Source organism: Rutilus rutilus (assembly GCF_951802725.1).
Source record: "Rutilus rutilus genome assembly, chromosome: 9".
NCBI lineage: Eukaryota > Metazoa > Chordata > Actinopteri > Cypriniformes > Leuciscidae > Rutilus > Rutilus rutilus.
Genome location: NC_140223.1, coordinates 34,218,883 through 34,240,633, shown reverse-complemented (window position 1 = coordinate 34,240,633; position 21,751 = coordinate 34,218,883). Strand labels below are relative to the sequence as shown.

The window sequence follows — 21,751 nt, the reverse complement described above, 5'->3', positions numbered from 1 at the left end:
TCGAAGGTGATAGGCTTCTAAGCGAAACCCCAATCGTCGTCATCCGACGTAACGTCTCCGTTCCCTACTCAGGGAACGAGGGTTACATACGTAACCGAGACGTTTTTTCTGATTACTGTAAATGTGTATTTATTTTGCACATTTTAAACAGCAGAAATAATCATGAGAAAAATATGCTCAGATGATAATATTATCATCATGAACATGTAATATTGTTAAGCTCACGAAGAGTTTAATATATGAAGGATGAGTATAATATATAAAAGATGATCTTTAAAAAGTTAGCATATTGCAATTAGCTTAAAATTAAAATTTAAATACACAGTTCATACAGAACTTTTCAGACTATGGTATCAAACAGACATCAAGAATCAGCACATGAATCTCAACAATGGTGACAAACGAAAAGCTTCATGCCGCAATGCATGCTGGGTGCCACCATAGTACAAATCTCATCCATGACTCCCAGCATGCATTGCGGCATGAAGCTTTTCGTTTGTCACCATTGTTGAGATTCATACGATGATTCTTGAGGTTTGTGTTTGACTAGTTTCTGCTGCAGATTAAAATTTTCAGAAAACATTTTATTTTTTATTCTGCACTGCTGGACAGCATAATGTAGTTTCACAAGATTGTTATAATTAACAACACATAAATAAATTAAATGCACACCATCCATATACTCATAAACTTAATCAGATCAGCACTTGCTGATTATGACATCATCAAGAAACATCTTATCATATTTTCTTTCACCATAACAAATGTATTTTATTAAAATACAGTTAAAGCAGCCAGAGAAAAACTAAAAGAAGAGTAAAGGGCCAAGAGCTCAAATAAAGGAGCCATTAATCACGATTCTGGTGACTTCAAATAAAACATTCAGTGAAACATCAACATCTAAAACTCAGTTAATTCTCAATAAGAGCTTGTCTATGTAGATTCATGATGTCTAAACCATCCAAATGTTCAAACAAACTCTTTATTAAACGTCACTGGACTACATAAAAACAAGTTAACAATACGTTTCAGTGTTCGTCCAAACACTCAGTTGTAAAAACACAGGAAGTAACTCTGGCAAATACACACCGACTACAGTCACATGTGACACATATCTGACACAAGTTGTGTAACTATAACACATTAGTGTGTAAAAGGTTTCAACACACTTCTGTGTAAGAGGAATAACACATTAGTTGTGTTAAAGGTAATACAAAATGTGTAGTCCTTATAAACACAGAGATGTGTTAAGAATCGACACAGGTTGTGTGTTAAATTTGACACAACATGTGTTGTCCCTGAGCACACACACTACATGTGTTAAAATCTACACAACATGTGTCATTTTTAACATATCTTTTTACAGGTTGTGTTGTTTTCAACTCATCATTTTATAAGAGCGTGCCGACACTCACCATCACTGTGAATGGTATGCAGTGTTTGCTATGTTCTCAAACAAACAGGCCAGTGTAAATACAAGTTATTTATATACAATATTTTGTCAGTTGCTACATTTTAAATAAATTCAAAGTGCAAACTCTATTAACTGTTATCTCTTCATGAACTTTTGTCAAAAGCAGCATTATCAATTAGGGGTTGAAGCGTGAATAACTGAATAATGTCCAGTACAGTGAGTCTGTCCAGTCATTGAGCTTGAAACATTGTGTTGTACTTTGTGTGCACATGCATTCTGTACTCGACTATTGATTAAACAGTTAATATTTTTGCATCTGGCCCTTTGGCTTTATTTTTTAAATGACACAATTTGTGTGTTAAAATGACTTACACACACATTTATTGTGTTAAATTTGACACAACATGTGTTGTCCCTGAGCACACTCACTACATGTGTTAAAACTGACACAACATGTGTCATTTTTAACACATCTCTTTTTAGAGTGTAATTAAGGGAATGTTTAATATGAAAAAACAGTGGAGTGTTCCTTTAAGGCTGTTTATGCAAATCAAGCCACAGGAGAGGTCTTCAGACACTTGTTTTATGCTATAAAAAGCATGTATGGTGACTCGTAGGTCTTCTTAACAGAGCACACATAGGCTAGACCCTCTCTGCACATTCACACATTCTCTGAAGATAAAGTGATGGTAATGTCAGATCGTATCACAGAAGGTATTTCTAGTAATGCAATTTCATGTACATGTATATTGTTAAACTGACTAAATAATTAATATTCACATGATGTATTAAACATTGTGGCTACAATTATACAAAGCTGATAAGTATGAAAACAGTTGGTTACACTTTAAGGTTAAATTTTAAGGTGTTCTTGTTACAATGCAGTGGTGCAGAGTAATATTAATGAACTAAATGTACTTACTGTAGGGTTAGAGTTAGGATTAAGAATAGGTTTAAGGTTAGTTGCGTGTACTTATGCATAATTTATAGTTATTACTATATTAACTACATGTAGCATATGTAACAAGGACACTAAAATAAAGTGTTACCAAACAATCTTTTTTTTTTTTGGTAAAAATCACGTGAACTGTGTCTTCTTTCATCCTCAGGTCAATGAATCCATCCTTTGCTTAACGAAAAATGGAAAATGGAACATATTTTTACTTGATGTTGTTTGAAAATATTGGGTACATAAAATATACTTTCTTCAGTTTGGGAATTATTTTATACTGTGCTATTATATTCTTTAATGCCTTTATAATTATTGCAATTTGTCTGGAAAGGACTTTACACCTGCCCATGTACATTCTGATTGCATGTTTGTCCATCAACTCTGTGTTTGGAACAGCTGCTTTTTTCCCAAGGTTACTGACAGACTTGCTGTCTGATACACACTTGGTGTCCCATGAAGCATGCCTCTTACAGGCTTTTGTCATTTATTCATATGCATCAAATGAAAATACAATATTAATGTTAATGGCATTTGACCGATATGTAGCAATCTGTAAACCTTTACAATACAACAGCATAATGACTCCCAGGATTTTATCTGTTTTAATAGCTATAAGCTGGATTTATCCAATGCTTTGTGTTGGTATTGCTGGTATTTTAAATGCCAGACTGACTAAGTGTGGTAACAAACTGTGGAAAGTGTATTGTCACAACTGGGAAATTGTCAAGCTTTCTTGTGGAAACACTATTATTATTAATGTTTTTGGCTTTTTCACAGTGACCACAATTATTATCATGCCTTTAAGTTGTATATTATATTCCTATGTTAGAATTCTTACTATTTGTACAAAAGGTTCAACAGAGTTCAGGAGAAAAGCATATCAAACTTGTATTCCACACATGGTGATCCTTTTAAATTTCTCTTTGGCTCTTTTTTGTGAGGTCACTTTGAGTCGGGTCCCGACTTTGGATCTCCCTCTAGGCCTGTCAATTATTCTTTCACTGCAGTTTCTTATTGTACCACCCATCCTGAACCCTCTTGTTTATGGTTTAAATTTTCCTGAAATTCGCAAAAAAATTGTATGCATTATAAAAGCATCCAAATAGCTGTGTTTTTTATGTAATAGATACTACACAGAATGTTTATGATATTCAACCCAAAATCATTGTTTAATCAAATTATCTCTTGCCATGCTTTATAATGATATACATTTCATGTTATGAGTTTAAGCCTGTAAATTTTTACCTGCCAGTAAATCTTTACCACAACTTTATATTTATTATAGGCCTATACATATTTGGCCCATAGTCCCAGACTAATATGCATGTTTGAGCTGTATGAACTGAAAGCAACTTGCACTTACATTCCTAAAATATGTCAGTGCCATTGTTTTGTCTCAAGATGCACACCAGTAATGGTTTTTTTTTCTTTTTTTTTCTTCAATATTATCAATCATCAATGGTTGACTCAGGCACACACAGACATCAACAATCAGCATATGAATCTCAACAATGGTGACAATCAAAAGTTTCATGTCGCAATGCATGCTGGGTTCCAGGATAATATAAAACTCCCAGCATGCACTGCTGCATGAATAAAAATAAAATATTGCCACCATTGTTGAGATTCATGTGTTAAATTGTGATATCTCTGTGTTTCTGAAAGACAGCGTAGTTCTGTTTTATGCATGATGTGTTAAAACAAAACAGAAAGTAATTGTAATTTATTGCGTTATGGTGGTTAATTTATGGTGGTAATGTAACACTTTTGATTGAGGATTAAACTCTGAATGAGTGAGAATGAAATCCTTAGTGAATGAACAGGCAATATGATGATTTTGTCATCATAATCATTATAACCGCAATCATCCAGAAACTGTGTGTGTATGCACAAGTGTGACTTGCAAAAACACAGCTCAAGCAGCAAAAGAAAAACTAATGTTTTAGCATCAGCATCCCAACTAAAGCAAGCACTGATCTCTATAATGGTAACTTCAAACCAAACATTTTCAATTAAACATCTCAATAATAACTTCTGTAGATGTATGACATAAATAAAGTCATACTGGTTAATAATAAGTGTAATAATGTGTAATGGATGGAAATCAGTTGTAGTTCTTGTGTTTCTCTATTTTCTGTTCTTGTGTTCCTCTTTCCTTCAGTGATTCTGCTTGTTAACAGCAGGTGTTCATCACTAATGCTCAACAATCACTTACATATTCACTTAATTATCTCACTGCAACACTGCGTCAATGTCACTTTTTACTCTTTGTAGTGTGGAGTAACATACTGTAGATTACAGTAAAGAACTGTACAATTAACAGTAAATTTTACTGTAAAAAAACCTGGTAAGGTCTAACAGTGTACTTAAATTTCTAAATGTAACTAATCTAAGCCTTGTCTGTGAAACTGGGCCATAATGTATTATTTAGTCTGGCTTGTAAAATTCCCCGCCACTGACAGAATTTACCATCATTTATGACACAACGATTTCCCACCACTGACAGAATTTTCCATCATTTATGACACAACGATTTCCCACCATTGACGGAATTTTCCAAGAGGCCCTCGATACGTACAAACTCCAACGTAATAAAACGTTGCCAGATTCACATTCATCTGTTCAGGAAAAAAACGTAACAATTTTAGCGCCAGTCACTGGACATTTCACTTTGAAACTTTTTTGCGTTTTTCAAAAATGTTGCCACAGGTACGTTTTTTCTAATGAGCCTGGGCTGGTAATGCTGAGATAATAGTTGTTTTTCATTACACAAATTATATTATTCTGTGATTTTAAATCAGTAGGTGTATTCAAACTTTAAGCAATAAGGGCGTAGTCTTTGAATGAAAGAGTTTGGTATGTATATTTATTTTATTATTATTTTAATATATTATTTTGATTCATTTTAGAAAAAATAAAAATCTACTACTACAATATTGTTTTGTGAAAAAATGGGGTCTAGAAACTATTGTCACGTTCTGTTGGTGTTTAGTTTCATTTTCATGTGCTTTAATTTTGTTTCTCTTCAGTTGACTGTTTCCTTTGTTCTAGTTTCCCACCAGTTTTTAGTTACCATGGACACTCTTGCAATCAATACAACTGTCTGTCATTTAGTTCATTATCATTGTATATTTAAGTTCCTCTTTAGTTCTCATTCTCTGTCGAGTGTTGGTCGTGTGTTAAACGTAACACTGTCACGTTGCCTTCTCATCAGTGGATTACCTGTGGTTATTTTGTTTAAATAAATGCCCTTTTGCTATTAGAACCTTTTTGGACTTACTTGTTCATCCGTGGACTAAACTGTTACAACTATTGTCTTTATTTTTTTCCACTAATAATCTTATCATGAAACATCACTGAACTTACTTAAAGGGATAGTTCACTTTGAAATTAAATTTTGGTATGTTTTAGCTTACCTGAAGGGCATCCAAGATGTAGGTGTCTTTTTTTCCTCAGTAGTTTCAATTTTGATATTTTTAGGTCAAACCGTTCTTGTCTGTCAGTCATATAATGCAGGTCTGCGGTCACTGTCTCAAAACAGCATGCACAAGTCCAAATTAAAACAATTCCCCATCGTCCAAATGAAACAATTCCCCATCGTAAGTACACTTTGATGGCCTAAGACACGAAACGAGCGGTTTGTGTGAGAAAATGAACCGTATATATATAGTTTTTGCCTCTTGAACAAAGCCGCGTCCAACTGATCTGACGGCGCGGGCGGGTATAGATATATACACTGATGTCGCCTTGGCTAATGAACTGCAATAGCGAAGGCGACATCTAGTGCTAGTGTTTCTATACCCGCACGCGGGCGGATATAGATATAGAAACACTAGATGTCGCCTTCGCTATTGCAGTTCATTAGCCAAGGCGACATCAGTGTATATATCTATACCCGCCCGCGCCGTCAGATCAGTTGGACGCGGCTTTGTTCAAGAGGCAAAAACTATATAAATACGGTTCGTTTTCTCACACACACCGCTCGTTTCGTGTCTTAGGCCATCAAAGTGTACTTACGATGGGGAATTGTTTCATTTGGACGATGGGGAATTGTTTTAATTTGGACTTGTGCATGCTCTTTGAGACAGTGACCATAGACCTGCATTATATGACTGACAGACAAGAACGGTTTGACCTAAAAATATCAAAATTGAAACTACTGCGGAAAAAAAGACACCTACATCTTGGATGCCCTTCAGGTAAGCTAAAACATACCAAAATTTAATTTCAAAGTGAACTATCCCTTTAAGCTGGACTGTGACGCTATTTTCTTCTGGAAACAAACTTTTTTGCATTTTTTTCCTGTTATCTCTGTAAAGCTGCTTTGAAACAATCTGTATTTGTAAAAAGCACTATATAAATAAATGTGACTTGACTTGATTTAAATAGTTCTGTGTTATTTGTTTCATAATTCCGTAAAAGCAAGTGACACGAAATAATGCAGTCATATATGAGTCAAATATAATTTTTTGTTCTCACTCTCTGTACTATATGTGACGGAGTATAAGAGTTATACTAAAACATGTGGATATATTATTTTTTTTACCGTAAAATATTTATTAAGATATTTTTTAAGATTTTATATTAGGCAAGGCAAGGCAAGGCAAGTTTATTTATATAGCACATTTCATACACAATGGCAATTCAAAGTGCTTTACATAGAAGAAATTAAAATAATAAAAAGAAATAAGAATAATTAAAACAGTTTAGAAAAATAAAAAAATAAAATACAGTACAGTACAGTACAAACAGTCGGACGAACAGCGGCACAGTGCTCATTCAGTAAATGCATAGCTAAACAGATGTGTTTTGAGTCTGGATTTGAATGTGACTACTGTAGGAGCACGTCTGATCTCCTCTGGAAGCTGGTTCCAGCTGCGGCTGGCATAATAGCTAAAAGCAGATTCGCCATGCTTAGAGTGAACCCTTGGTATTTCTAGCTGATATGATCCTAATGATCTGAGTGATCTGTTGGGTTTATATTCAGTGAGCATATCTGCAATGTATTGAGGTCCTAGGCCATTGAATGATTTATATACCAGTAATAATACTTTAAAATCAATCCTAAATTTAACTGGGAGCCAGTGTAAAGACCTGAGGACTGGTGTGATATGTTCATATTTTCTGGTTCTGCTCAGAATCCTGGCGGCAGCGTTCTGTATGAGCTGCAACTGTCTTATGGTCTTTTTGGGAAGGCCAGTGAGGAGTCCATTACAATAATCCACCCTGCTGGTGATGAAAGCATGAACAAGTTTCTCTAGGTCTTGTCTGGAAACAAAGCATCTAATTCTTGCAATATTTTTCAGATGATAGTATGCTGATTTAGTTATTGCTTTGACATGACTACTGAAACTAAGGTCAGACTCTAGTGTCACACCAAGATTCCTGACTTGATTTTTGGTTGTTTGACCCCTAGAGTGGAGGTATGCGTTCACCTTGAGAACTTCATCTTTGTTTCCAAATGCAATGACTTCAGTTTTGTCTTTGTTTAACTGAAGAAAGTTTTGACACATCCAACTGTTGACTTCATCAATGCATTGGCACAGGGAGTCAATGGGGCTGTAATCGTTAGGTGATAGGGCTAAGTAAATCTTTGTGTCGTCTGCATAGCTGTGGTAAGCAATTTGGTTCTTTCTCATTATCTGGCTCAGTGGGAGCATATACAGGTTGAACAGGAGTGGCGCAAGAATTGAGCCTTGAGGAACTCCGCATGTCATGGATGTCCACTCAGACTTATGATCTCCTATACTCACATAATAACCTCTCCCATCTAAGTATGACCTGAACCATTTTAGGACTATCCCAGAAAGCCCCACCCAGTTTTCCAGCCTGTCCAGAAGTATGTTATGATCGACAGTGTCAAATGCAGCACTGAGGTCAAGTAGTACCAGCACCGATAATTTGCCTGAATCAGTATTTAAGCGAATATCGTTTATTATCTTTATGAGCGCTGTCTCTGTGCTGTGGTGCGGTCGGAAACCAGATTGAAAATTGTCAAAGTATCCATTCGAGCATAAGAATTTGTTCAGCTGATTGAAGACAACTTTTTCAATGATCTTGCCTATGAAAGGAAGATTTGAGATCGGCCTATAGTTGCTTAATATGGTCTTATCCAGATTGTTCTTTTTCAGGAGGGGCTTGACAACTGCAGTTTTCAGGGAGTTTGGAAAACGTCTCGGGTTATGACTATAACCCTTGTTCCCTGAGAAGGGAACGAGACACTGCGTCATTGAAAACGACTCTTTGGGGACGCTCCCTTAGCGTGCGCCTCTGAAGTATGAATGAAACTATTCCAATCCTGATTGGTGTTGCGTCATGACGTAACATGTGACGGCATAACCGGATGCATAAAAGTGACGCTGGCACAAACACACATTAGCCTAGCGATGAAGCAAGCCGCTCTCAGGCATTGAGGGGCGTGGCAGGACGACGCAGTGTCTCGTTCCCTTCTCAGGGAACAAGGGTTATAGTCATAACCCGAGACGTTCCCTTTCGAGGGAACTCGCACTGCGTCGTTGAAAACGACTCTTTGGGGAACGAATGCCCACTAGGCCACGCACCGAGAAAAGGCCTGCCCTAGAGTGAAACTGATCTCAGGCACCCAGCTAGGACGAGAGCACATGTGCGCCAGGTGTACTAGGAAGGTGCAGACTAAAAAACCTGATAAAAGTGTGTGGGGTAGCCCAACCGGCTGCCTCACAGATCTCCTGGAGGGGCACTCCCGAGAGGAGGGCTATAGAGGACACCATGCCTCTAGTAGAATGAGCCCTTACGGCCAAAGGTGAAGGCAAATTGCGCACCTTGTAGGCCTACTTATGGTTTGTTTAGCCGGGAGCCCCTCATTAGGTGACCCGAAACACACTACAGTAAGTCCAACCTCCTCCAAGAAGAGGACCTCTCAAGGTAATACTCGGAACTCTGACTGGCAGAGCAAGGAACCTCTTCTCTTCTGCCGACACATGTGGTGGAGGATGAAATGCTTGCAGGACCATGGACCTAGCCATGTTAAATTGCACTTAAAGCACATAGCTGGGTCTCGGATGCAGGATGGCCTTAACTCCGCCGGGGCAAACCCCAAGCAAGCTGGCATTAATGCCAGGGCTTGGAGGTCTCCCAGTCTCTTTATAAGAAGTAGCTAAGAGAAAGGCTATCTAGAACGTGAGGTCCTAGGCAAAGCCGACTGAAGGGATTCGAAGGGAGCCAGGGATAGCCCTTCGAGAACCACCGCCAGGTACCAGGAAGGAACCCTGGACCTGACTGTCAGTCTCATCCTCTATGTACCATGGAGAAATAGTATGACCAGTTGGTGCCTCCCCAAAGGCCCAACACTCAGTGGTGCATGGAACGCCGCAATGGCAGCCACGTACACCTTACGTGTGGACGGGGAGAAATTCGTAGAGAAACGGTCTTGAAGAAACTCCAGAACTGAAGCCACTGGGCAGTTAGCTGGACCTAACTCATGTTCTCTACACCAAGTGGAAAAAACATTCCACTTGAGGCCATATAATCTCCTAGTAGACAGAGCCCTAGAGATAAGTATGGTTTCGACCACCCCAGATGATGGACAGCATCTAGGTACTGAGCCCTCTCAAAGGCCAGACCCACAATTTCCACAGCTCTGGGCGAGGATGGAATATAGTGCCCTCCGCCTGAGACAACAGATCCCTCCTCAGAGGAATCTGCCCTGGCGGAGCTATCAGGAGTGAAATTAAGTCCGAAAACCATACTCGGGCCGGCCAAAACAGGGCTACCAGAAGAAGACTGATGCCCTTCTGACGGACCCTCTCCAGGACTCCCGGGAGCAGAGCGATCGGGGGAAAAGCGTACAGGCGAAGCCTCTGCCAGGCCTGTACCATGGCATCCAACCCCAGCGAGGCTGGATGAGTGAGGGAGAACCAAAGTGGACAGTGGGACGTCCCTCGAGACGCAAAAGATCCACTTTCATTGGTCCAAACCTCTGCCATATCAGCTCCACCACCTCTGGATGGAGCCTCCATTCCCCGGGCCTCAGCCCCTGCCTCGACAGGATGTCTGCTCCCTGATTCTGAACCCCCGGGACATATATTGCTCTTATAGATAATATTTTCCCTTGGGACCCTAAAATAATCTGATGCACCAATCTGGATAGAGGGCGCGATCTGAGTCCCCCTTGTCGGTTCAGATACACTACCACTGATATATTGTCCGAACGTATCAAGACGTGGTAACCTTTGATGTCTGGGAGGAAACTCCTCAGAGCCCTGAACACAGCCAACATTTCTAGGCAATTTATATGCCAAGAATGATGATGGTCCTACCACAGACCCTGGCAAAGCGGCCGATAACCGCGCCCCAGCCAGTGAGGGAAGCGTCTGTTGAAATGGTTTTCCGGCGACATGACGCCCCTAATACTGGCCCTTGGAACAAGAACCAAGATTTCTTCCATATTAATAAGGAACGAAGGCATCTGCGCGTAACCTTTATTATACGGAACGGATTCCCCTTGGGGGAAAAACCCCTTGGCTTTGAGCCACCGGAATTATGTTGGATGCCGCTGCCATGAGGCCCAGCAGTCTTTGAAATTGCTTTACAGTGATGGCCTGGCCTAGCTTTATCCCTGACACCATGGTCAGGATGGATTTCGACACGTGCGGGAGACATACGTGCCTGCACCGTAACCGAATTCCATACTATGCCCAGAAAAGTCGTTTTCTGAGCTGGTTTTAACACACTTTTCCTAGTGTTGAGTCTCAACCCCAATTTCTGAATGTGGCCAAGAACGACATCTCGATGCCGAATTGCCATATCTCGAGACTGGGCCAATATGAGTCAGTCATCGATATAATTCAGAATACGGATGCCCTGAAGCCTCAGTGGAGCCAGAGCTGCATCCATACACTTAGTGAACGTGCGGGGAGAGAGTGCTAGGCCTAACGGAAGAACCCGATATTGGTACGCGTCGCCCCCGAAAGCGAACCTCAGGAACCTCCTATGACATGGAAGGATGGAGACATGAAAATAGGCGTCTTTTAGATCTATCATGACAAACCAATCCTCGGATCTGATTTGATTCACGATGATGGGAATAGTGAGCATCTTGAACCTGAATCTCCTCAGAGAATGATTCAACTGCCTCAAATCTAAAATCGGCCTCAGCTCGCCATCCTCCTTTGGAACTATAAAGTACTGGCTGTAAAACCCGGACTCTTTCTCTGGTAGGGGAACAATTTATATGGCCCCTTTGACCAGTAGAGTTCTGTACCTCTTGTTCCATAACCCGAGCCTGTTCTGGAACCACTGCAGTCGGTACCACCCCAGCTAACTTGGGAGGTCGGTGACCGAACTGCCGTCTTTACCCACATTTTATAATATTCAGGACCCATATAGATATATTCGGAAGGCGTTGCCATTCTTCTACAAAATCTACTAAGGGAACCAGCCCCTCGAGACTGACCTCGGGTGTTTTTCGAGCACTATTCTCAACCTCCTGAAGCGGAGGACCGGCAGGAAAAAGTCGAGAAAGATTTTGTGACCATAGACGGTGCCCTATTGCTAGCGTTTGGGGTGAACGCCACGGTGTGCGTTCGCTGGAAATCATTGTGGCCCGAAGCGCACTTTACGGCGGGATACAGATATCGATTTCCTGAGGGCTCCCCCAGAGGGGAGACTCTTTGGGTTTCGTTCTCGACACCCTGAAGCGGAGGACCGGCAGGGAATAAATCGAAAACAGTTCCGATGGGCGAACGCGAACACTGCCTGGCCGCAAGCCTTTTGGGCGCCTTTTACAGCGTGCATTCGCTGAAAACCGATGTGTCCCGAAGCACACTTGAAGCTGCACAAACATCGATTTCCTGAGGGCTCCGTGGAGGAGCGATTCTCGCACATCCATCCACTGGGGGGACAGCCATCTTCGTCTCGTTTTCGATACCCTGAAGCGGAGGACCAGCAGGGAAAAATCTTAAACGATTTTCGAATTCGCTGCTCATCATTTTAATTCTTCATAATTAAATGCAGCCAAAAACACTCGATAAGTGAAACACGGTCTGGATGGTAGGTTGAATTAAAATATCTAACTTCTTAAAGTCAGATAATATATTCCATCATTTCAATTCCATCATTTTAATTCATAGAATTGAATGCAGCCATAATCACCAGACAATACTGTTTTAATATTTATTTATAGGGTCTCGTAATCTACACGCTGCCTCGGCAAACGCGAGATTCGAGCCGTTACAATATATTTGGCTTTCATCCCTCGAGAAGAAAGTCATCAGGTGTGAGGTTGAAACATTCGACAGCGCACGGATTGCACGCGCGCCGATATATTTCTCAGTGAACACTGCCAGCACCCTCAGGAGCTGATTGTGAATGCCTCGCACCCAAACAGTATTATTTCACAGATCGCGTGTGTCCCTTTTTTTTTTTTTGCAGACTCGTAATCTAAGCGCTGCCTCGACAAACGCGAGATTCGAGTCGTTCACAATATATTTGGCTTTCATATCTTCGAAAAGAAAGTCAACGGGCGCGAGGCTTAAACACCCGAAACGCACGGCTGTGTGCGTCGAGATATTTCTTAAAAACCACAGCCAGCACCCTCAGGAGCTGACAGTGCATGCCTCGCACCCACACAAAATCTTTATTGCAGAGTAGCCGTCATCTACGCGCTGCCTCGACTAACGCGAGTTTCGAGCTACTATAGATTCTGTATTGCAATGTAGTGGGACAACTTTTTATTTTTTGGTTACAACAACACCGGCGAGTGTGACTCATGTTCCTCGTTCCCGATGCTGAGCACATCCACTTCCTCAGAAGCAGATAGCTCGAGCATCGGGCACTCGTCACGGGCAGAAGAAGCCACATCGCGGGCTTCTGCGTCGTGAACGAGCGTTATAGAATCTGCGGATGATGAACATGAAAGTGCCTCGGCAGTCTCGTTCTCATCCGCGAGATCCTTCTGCGATCCCCACGATCTAAACCGCCGCGCCGCCTCAACGGACGCGGGACCCGAACCGCGGGGATCGCGAGCCAAGTGGGAGCGCAGCACTCTATAGTACTTTCACAGTGTTCACAGGCAGCCCCCTCGAGAACTGCCTGTGCGTGCTGCGCTCCTAACAGTGTACACACAACTGATGCGTGTCCCCACCCGTGAGAATATAGGGCAGGGGTGCACACACTTAGTGTATCTTTCACTCGCCATAATATAGAGGATTTCACTGACAAACAACATCAAATAAGACAGACAGTTTCACAGAGAGCGCTTGCTGAAGAGCGAAAGCTAATGTGTGTTTGTGCCAGCGTCACTTTTATGCATGATCACAGTTATGCCGTCACATGTTACGTCATGACGCAACACCAATCAGGATTGGAATAGTTTCATTCATACTTCAGAGGCGCACGCTAAGGGAGCGTCCCCAAAGAGTCGTTTCCCTCGAAAGGGAACTCCCAGAGAGAAGTGAAGCATTTACCACTTCTAGAAGATCTGCTTCTAAACTGTTTAACACACTTTTGAAAAAAGATGTGGGAAGTGTGTCAAGAGCGCAGGTTGATGTTTTAAGGTGCTGTACAGTTTCTTCCAAAATTTTGCCATCAATTTCTTTGAAGTCAGACATAGTAGCTACTTTCTCAGGTGGTTTGATCTGTCTGACCCCAGTGCAACTCAAGGATGTGCTGATCACCTTTCTGATATTATTGATTTTCTCAGAGAAGAAAGAAGCAAACTCACTGCACTTGTTGTCTGAGAGCATTTCACTGGGAATCTGGCTTGGGGGGTTTGTCAGTCTCTCTACAGTAGCAAAAAGAGTGCGTGTGTTGTTTAAATTACTGTTTATAATATTTGAGAAGAAAGTCTGTCTAGCTTTGCCCAGTTCCATATTGAAAGCATGGATGCTGTCTTTGTAGATGTTATAATGGACTACAAGTTTTGTCTTCCGCCACATGCGCTCTACTTTTCTGCATTGTCTTTTCATATTTTGCACTGCTGTTGAGTTTCTCCAAGGTGCTTTTTGTCTGCCACTCTTCTTCCTGACTTTCACAGGAGCAATATCATCAATTACACTTTTAACTTTTGAGTTAAAAGAATCTAGGAGAAAATCAACAGAGTCTGCAGATATGCTTGGTGTTAAGGATATAAATAGTACACTAGTGTTCTCATTTAAGCATCTCTTCTTGACAGACACAGATCTAGCTTCAATGGCAGGAGAGATCAATATATCAAAGAAAATACAGAAATGATCAGACAGTGCTACATCCTTAATAACAATCGATGAAATGTTTAGACCCTTACTGATAAGTAAATCTAGAGTGTGTCCACGATTGTGTGTGGGTCCATGTATATGCTGAGTCAGATCAAAAGTTTTTAAAACACTTTTGATTTCTTTTGCCATATTGTTCTCTGCACTATCTATATGGATGTTAAAATCTCCAGCAATGGCAAAACAGTCAAACTCTGAGGTAATTGTTGATAACAGTTCTGTAAAGTCCTCAGCAAAGGCTGGAGAGTATTTTGGAGGCCTGTAAATAATGATAAGTAAAATGCGTGGAGCACCTTTTAACACAATACACAGATATTCGAAAGACAAGTAATTCCCAAATGATATTTGCTTACATTGATAGATATCTTTAAAAAGAGCAGCTAGACCCCCACCTTTCTTAACAGCTCTGCAGACACTCATAAAAGTAAAGTTAGGAGGGGCTGCTTCATTGAGGATTGTTGCACTGCAGCTGTCTTCTAGCCAGGTTTCATTCAGAAGCATAAAATCCAGATTGTTTGTGGTTATTAAGTCGTTGACTAGAAGTGATTTATTTTTAAGTGAGCGGATGTTAAAGAGTGCTAACTTAACAGACTTACTTTTCCCCACAGCAATATTAGTTTGACTTGTAATAGGCACCAGATTAGTTAGGTTTGCTGTATGGCTATTGAAGGCCTTAGACTTTCTATCTTGTAATAGAACAGCAATAGAGAAAGATACAGGCACACTGGGTTCCCGTTTGTTCTGTAAACATTTGAGAAAGTTACTGTTATCAAAACGGGGACCCGACACATATCACTGAGAGCTGGTATCAGTTGTTTTTGGTTCACCTCGAGCAGACGGAGGAGGGTGTGGGCCCTGGCGTTGTGGCAGAGGCCGATGAGCTCTCACAGGAGGAGGGGGAGGGAGAGCTGGGCCCACAGGCTTTGGTGGTAATGGTGCCTGTCTTTTTTTGGTTGGTATCTGGGGGCTTGCAGCAAAAGAGTGGGATAGTCTGGTTCCAGCATACACCAGTTCTTCCATTTTCTGTGAGAAGCACAGATGTGGCGATGCTGGAGAGAGGGAGAAAGTGTCTGGTGAGAGGGGCTGTTGCTCTGGTGTTATCGGAGGCTGTAATATGCTGTCCTGGCTTCCCTGGCTGTTTTCCAGGAAGTCGTCCTTGGGTGCTGAATCTTCAAGCAGTTCTGATATGTCTGTCTGTGGTGAGCTCTGTGTGCAGGGCTCTGCTGAGATTGTGTCCGTGAGCAGAGGTTGTTGTGGCGGAGTGGTGTTATCATGTCCATTTTGCTGCTGATGTGAAGTCCTGTGGTCATTCGTACTGTGTCCAGGTGTGTGTGTGCCGTTCAGATTGAGTGGATTGGCACAAACTGCAGAAGGATGATTGAGGGAGAAGTATATATTGTCCTTTAACACTCTTGAACCAAGTTTGTTTGGGTGATGGCCATCCCGATGAAACAGTTGTCTCTGACTCCAGAAAAGATTGAAATTGTCAATGAAGTTTACTGCTTTTATATTGCAGGTTTTTTTGCAGCCACGTATTAAGCCCAAGTAACCGTGAAAACCTGTTTGTTCCTCTTGCTGGGAGAGGTCCACTGATGAATGTTTGAACTTTCAGTCTTTTAAGTGTTTCAAAAAGTTCATGGAAATCCTTCTTAAGGAGTTCTGACTGCTCTTTATGAATATCATTCTTCCCCACATGAATGATGAGTCGATTTGCAGTCTTATGTTTCATCAGAATGTTCTGAAGTTCCCTGTTTACATCAGAAGTTGTTGCTTGTGGAAGGCAGCACGTAGTTGTATCCCTGCCGCTAATGTTTCTGATTATGGAGTCCCCCACTATCAGAGTCCTGGGCTCAGCTGAGCTCTGAGCTGAGTGCCGCTGTCTGCTCGACCTTGAGCGCCAGTTAGCATCAGTGTTAGCTACTGGCCCATTCAGTCTGTGTTCGATCACATTCATCACATTTGGGGATTCCTCATTTGCATTCCTTAGTACTTCAAATCTGTTCTCAAGATGTATAGGCGGTGGTAGGAGACCAGTGTTTGCAATCCTTGTCAGAGCCGTATCTGGGGTAGAGGATGCTACTGCGGCAATATGTGATGCTCGTGACAATCTGATGTCTCGAGTGCCTTTGGGTCTCGCTCCCTGTTTGTGCCATCGATTAGTAAGTCGATCGGCTTGTTTCTCTACCTGTCGAGGAGCACTAGTTTCATGGGACTCACCGGCTGTATGCTGAGGGTGTCCATGACGAAGCTCTGTTGTGTGCTCCGTCTGGTTTGGTGGTCCCGTAAGTAACTTTGTTTCAAGAACTGCAATCCTTTGTAAAAGTCTGTGGCAGTTGGTGCAGCAAGTAGATTCCAGAAGAGGCATTTTCTCTTATCCTTGAGGCAGTTGTGTTTTCCTTTCCCGGAATGTAAGCTGGTCGGGTAAAAGAATTCTCAGTTTTTGTAGTAATCCAAACTTTGTTGTATGAGCACTGTGCTGATTTGCTGAAGTTAAAATTAGGTGATAAAAGGAAATAAAATAAAGGAAATAAAATACAAAAGAATAGGAGATAAAATGTAAAAGCGATAGAGCAAAGCGCGGAGCAGTAAGCAAGAGCCTCCGAACAGTAGCTGAGCAGGAAGTGGAATGATAACAAATAAAGAGAAGAAAACGTCTTGGGTTACAAATGTAACATCTCGGTTACGTATGTAACCCTCGTTACCTGAAGGAGGGAACGGAGCCGGTGACCTGGCTTCCCCAGCGGGACACAGCAGATGTGGCGACTTGAAGTGACGTCTCCGTTCCCTCCTTTAGGGAACAAGGGTTATATACGTAACTGAGATGTTCCCTTTCAGTCGTCTCTCTCGACGTCAAATCGGTGATCGACGAATAGGAATCCCCTACCAAAGCGCCACAGCTGCTGACCCCATCCAACGCCCTTTGTAAACCTACTACTCCCTATTACCTGATGGGATAGGGCTTACACAGAGAAGCCCATCACTGCTGTTCTGACTCAGTGAGACTATTGGATAACACTGGGAAAGCGTGCCCTTTCCATTGGAAAAGGAAAGCTGCAGAAGCCACATCCTTCCCCGAAAGAGTCATGTGGAGATAACATATGGACTAACCTCGTAGGGTGTTTGCATATAGAATTACTGGGGTGACACCAATCTCCTAAGAGATGGGTTCTCCCAAGGGAAAGACACAGGCTTCCGTTTAGGAGCAACCGTGGAAAACGGTTCCATCCTAGACCCAGTTCTCAAGGATTCAGCGGGATGTAGGCCTTGCGCCAGACGCTTCACCACGTCCGGCTGCCGAGGGTGACGGAGGATTGGTTAAAACTGTTTTTTCAGTCTAGAGACATGAGCGCAACTATAAGCGCAGCAAGCCAACAAGAGACGGGCCTCTCGGTGCTTCTACCCGTTTGAGGTGAGAACACAGGAGGAAACCAGCTCTACACGTAGGCTATAGAACCTAGTGAACGTGTTGGGTGTCGCCCAGCCTGCAGCTCTATAAATATCTGTTAGCGAGGCACCACGTGGCAGCGCCTAGGAGGATGTCGTCAAGTCAAGTCACCTTCATTTACATAGTGCTTTTAACAACATGAATTGTTTCAAAGCAGCTTTACAGTGATAATAGGAAATTACAGTAACAGAGATTGTTTTGGCTTTACAGCAGCTCTAGGATAAAGTTATTGTCCAGCTAAAGTTAGTTTTGATTGATTTATTCACTTCCGTTGCGAAGATCATTAGTTATTAACTTAGGGGCCGCTAACACAACACCGTTAGCCAGTGCCAGTGCCTGGTGGCTCGAGAACGCACTCCTGGAAATAGGTTCCAAGGTGCAAACGATTATCAGTTATCTCTGCGCAAATCTACGCAACCTCTGCACGAACACCGACACCGTGCACATGCGCATCACGTGTTCAGTCCATAAGTATGCGCGTTTGAATATATATGTGGATGCAACACTTCTTGTTGAGTGAGCTCACAGCCTGAGTGGGCAAGGCACGCCTTGTGCTTTGTAAGCCAAGGCAATGGCATCCACTATCCAGTAAAGGATGTCCAGCTTTTCCATCCGCTGGCCTCTGTAACAGATAAAGAGCTGGTCTGAGGTCCAGAAGCTTTGAGTTATATCCATGTACCATCGCAGAGCATGGACGGGACAGAGCAAAGCCAGGGCTGGGTCTGCCTCCTCCGAGGGCAGCACTTGCAGGTTCACCACCTGGTCCCTGAAAGGAGTGGTAGGAACCTAGGAACATAGCCAGGCCGGGGTATCGGTACCACGTGGGAGTCGTCCGGCCCGAACTCTAGGCACAATTTTCGACCGAAAATGCCTGCAGGTCCCCTACCTGATGGAGGCCAATGCAACCAGCAACAAAGTCTTCATAGACAGAAACTTTAAGTCTGCTGACTGCAAAGGCTTGAAGGGCGCATTCTGAAGTGCTCGAAGCACCAGAATAAGGTCCCAAGAGGGTATGGAGGGAGGTCGAGGAGGGTTTAACTGTCTCACCTCACTAAGGAACCTGATGACCAGGTCATGCTTCCCAACTGACTTACCTCCTATGGGGTCGTGATATGCGGAAATAGCGGCAGCATAAACTTTGAGGGTGGAGGGAGACAGCCTTCGCTTCAACCCGTGCTGCAGGAAGGAAAGCATGAAACTGATCGAACATCTTCGGGGGTCCTCTCGGTGAGAGGAATACCACTTGATGAACAGGTTCCACTTCAAGGTGTAATCGTGTCTCGTAGTGATGGTGTTAAAGGACAAGTTCGGTATTTTACTACGGTGGCCGGGAAGTGCAAAGCAACATTACAAAGAATTAAACACTTTTACAAAGAATGAAACACTTTTACAAAGCTCGAGACAAATTTACATTTTGGAAAACATTTTTACCTACCATAAAACACAATTACATGGGCTAAACACTTTTACCAAGGACAAAACAAATTAACATTTTAGAAAACAAATTAACAAGACGCAAAACACTTTTACCAGTCCCGAAACAAATTTACAAATGATAGATTCTTCACGGAAAGGGAATGTACCACATACCGGAAGTGACACGGAACGGAAGTGATGAGGTGAAAGCGGGTGATAGGTGGTGTTGGTGAGCGCGGTCAATTTGGAGTATATTTTTTACAGTCTATGAGTATATGGCGTGAATGAAGTTTATGGTGACCGAACATGGACAGCGGCCGAGGGATGTTTTGCCCGTTTTGTGGCAAACACATGAACAGCTTAACGCGGTTTTGCTTTACGTGTGGTCGGTGTTTGGAGTTTTTAAAGGATGCGGACCAGACGGAAACACCAGACATACTGCATCATTGCGTTCAATATTTTAACGAGGGCCACTCGTACGCTGTTATCGTGGACATGATGTCAAGTCTACACGGTGTAAACATCAGCTTGAGGACTCTTAAAAGTAAACTGAACGAAGCCGGGTTGTACCGCAGAAAGGAATATTCCTCTCCAAACGCCGTGAGTAACGCCATCAGATCTGAACTTCGTGGACCTGGACAACTATTTGGCTACCGCACGATGTGGCAGGTACTTAAACAAAAGTATAATCTTCGAGTGAAGAGAGATGATGTGATGAATTTCCTCCGGGAGCTTAATCCTCGAGGGTGTGAGAGCAGAGCACGCAGAAGGTTTACAAGAAGAACCTATCACTCAATGGGACCTAACTATATGTAGCATGCAGATGGTTATGACAAACTTAAGCCATTCGGTTTGGCCATTTCGGGATGCATAGATGGATTTTCACGTAAAGTATTGTGGCTTGAATGTGGACCAACAAATAATAACCCAACAGTGATTGCTCACTATTTCATGTCATGTGTGCGAAACCTCGGTGTCATCCCCATGAGACTGAGGACTGATTGCGGCACTGAGAACGGCATAATGGCTGCAATTCAATGTACCCTACGCCACCATCACAGTGACTACTACTCTGGAGCGTCCAGCCACATGTACGGCTCATCTATAAATAACCAGCGTATTGAGTCCTGGTGGTCTATATTTAGAAAGGGAAGGTGAGTTGTCTTCATAAAGGGTCATTGCATCTTTAGTCATTCGATTTTCTTCTCAGGAACGAGCATTGAAAAACGATCAATAAAGAATGTAAAACAAATCCTGCCCATCAGGAAAAGTAGTTGTTCCTGAAAAGAAATTCGAATGACCAAAAGATGCATAGACCATAAATTTCATTACAGCTAACCTTTGATTTTATTATTCAAACATATGTGTTTATACTTGAAAGTATAACTAAACATTTTTATTCATTTCTATAGGTCTCAGTTCTGGATGGAGTTATTTGCAGACCTTAGAGATGCTGGATACTTCAACGGGAGTCATGAGCATCAGTGCCTATTGAGATATTGCTTTGGTGATGTTATTCAGAAGGACTTGGATGACTGTGTGAGACTGTGGAACAGTCACAGGATTCGCCCTTCCAGGACAGCAGCATGTCCAGGAGGAGTGCCCAATGAACTCTACTACTTACCACACAGGTGATACATTGGTGATAAACAGATCAGAGTATTAATATAACGTTTTAACTTAAATGAAAAGAAATGCTATTATGTTTTCTATTTAACATAGGTTTGGCTCCAGAGACTGCGGATTTCAAATTGAACAGGCTGAACTGGATGCCCTTCCGGAGGCTAGCCTGTCAATGACTCCTTGTGGGGACCCAAACATGCAGGAGTACTTGAACTTTGCCATGGAACACAATCAGTTACAGAAGCCAGAGAACTGGGAGTCTGCATCAGGACTGTTCATGAAACTAAAAGAAATGGCTCAGCTATGAAATTATCAAAAAGGGAGTTTTTTTTGTAGTGGTGAAACACTGCTGCCTGTCTGAACACAATATTTATGAATCTGTCACCCAAAGCTTAATTGTTTTTAAGTGTGAAGTAAATGAATCAAAAATAGTACTGAGTATTTATTGTTTCTTTATCTAAAACAGTGAATCACAAAGGGATCCCAGTTTGAGAGTCATGGGTCTAAAACATTTTCAAAATGTTAACTGAGAAAAGAACATGCTCACATACTGTAACATTATAACTTTGGCAACGGCACTTTAAAGGGATACTCAACCGTTTTTTCATATTAAACTATGTTATTCCCTTAAAGGGATAGTTCACCCAAAAATGAAAATTCTATCATTGTTT

The 21,751-nt window shown here is 42.0% G+C and overlaps 2 protein-coding genes across 2 annotated transcripts; both read left to right on the top strand.

Annotated features, from left to right (window-relative positions):
• Positions 1-2,554: 2,554 nt before the first annotated feature.
• On the top strand, positions 2,555-3,472 carry LOC311297123 (olfactory receptor 6N1-like; the record flags this gene model as incomplete). The annotated part of the gene is made up of 1 exon (XM_084419253.1): positions 2,555-3,472. The coding sequence occupies one exon, from the start codon at positions 2,555-2,557 to the stop codon at positions 3,470-3,472; it is 918 nt and encodes a 305-aa protein (XP_084275379.1).
• A 16,815-nt stretch (positions 3,473-20,287) lies between these two features.
• LOC311297393 (uncharacterized protein) lies at positions 20,288-21,387 on the top strand (the record flags this gene model as incomplete). Its single annotated transcript, XM_084419638.1, has 3 exons — positions 20,288-20,611; positions 20,870-21,088; positions 21,180-21,387. Exons 1-3 carry the CDS (start codon positions 20,409-20,411, stop codon positions 21,385-21,387), a joined length of 630 nt encoding a protein of 209 aa, XP_084275764.1. The 5' UTR covers positions 20,288-20,408.
• Positions 21,388-21,751: the final 364 nt, after the last annotated feature.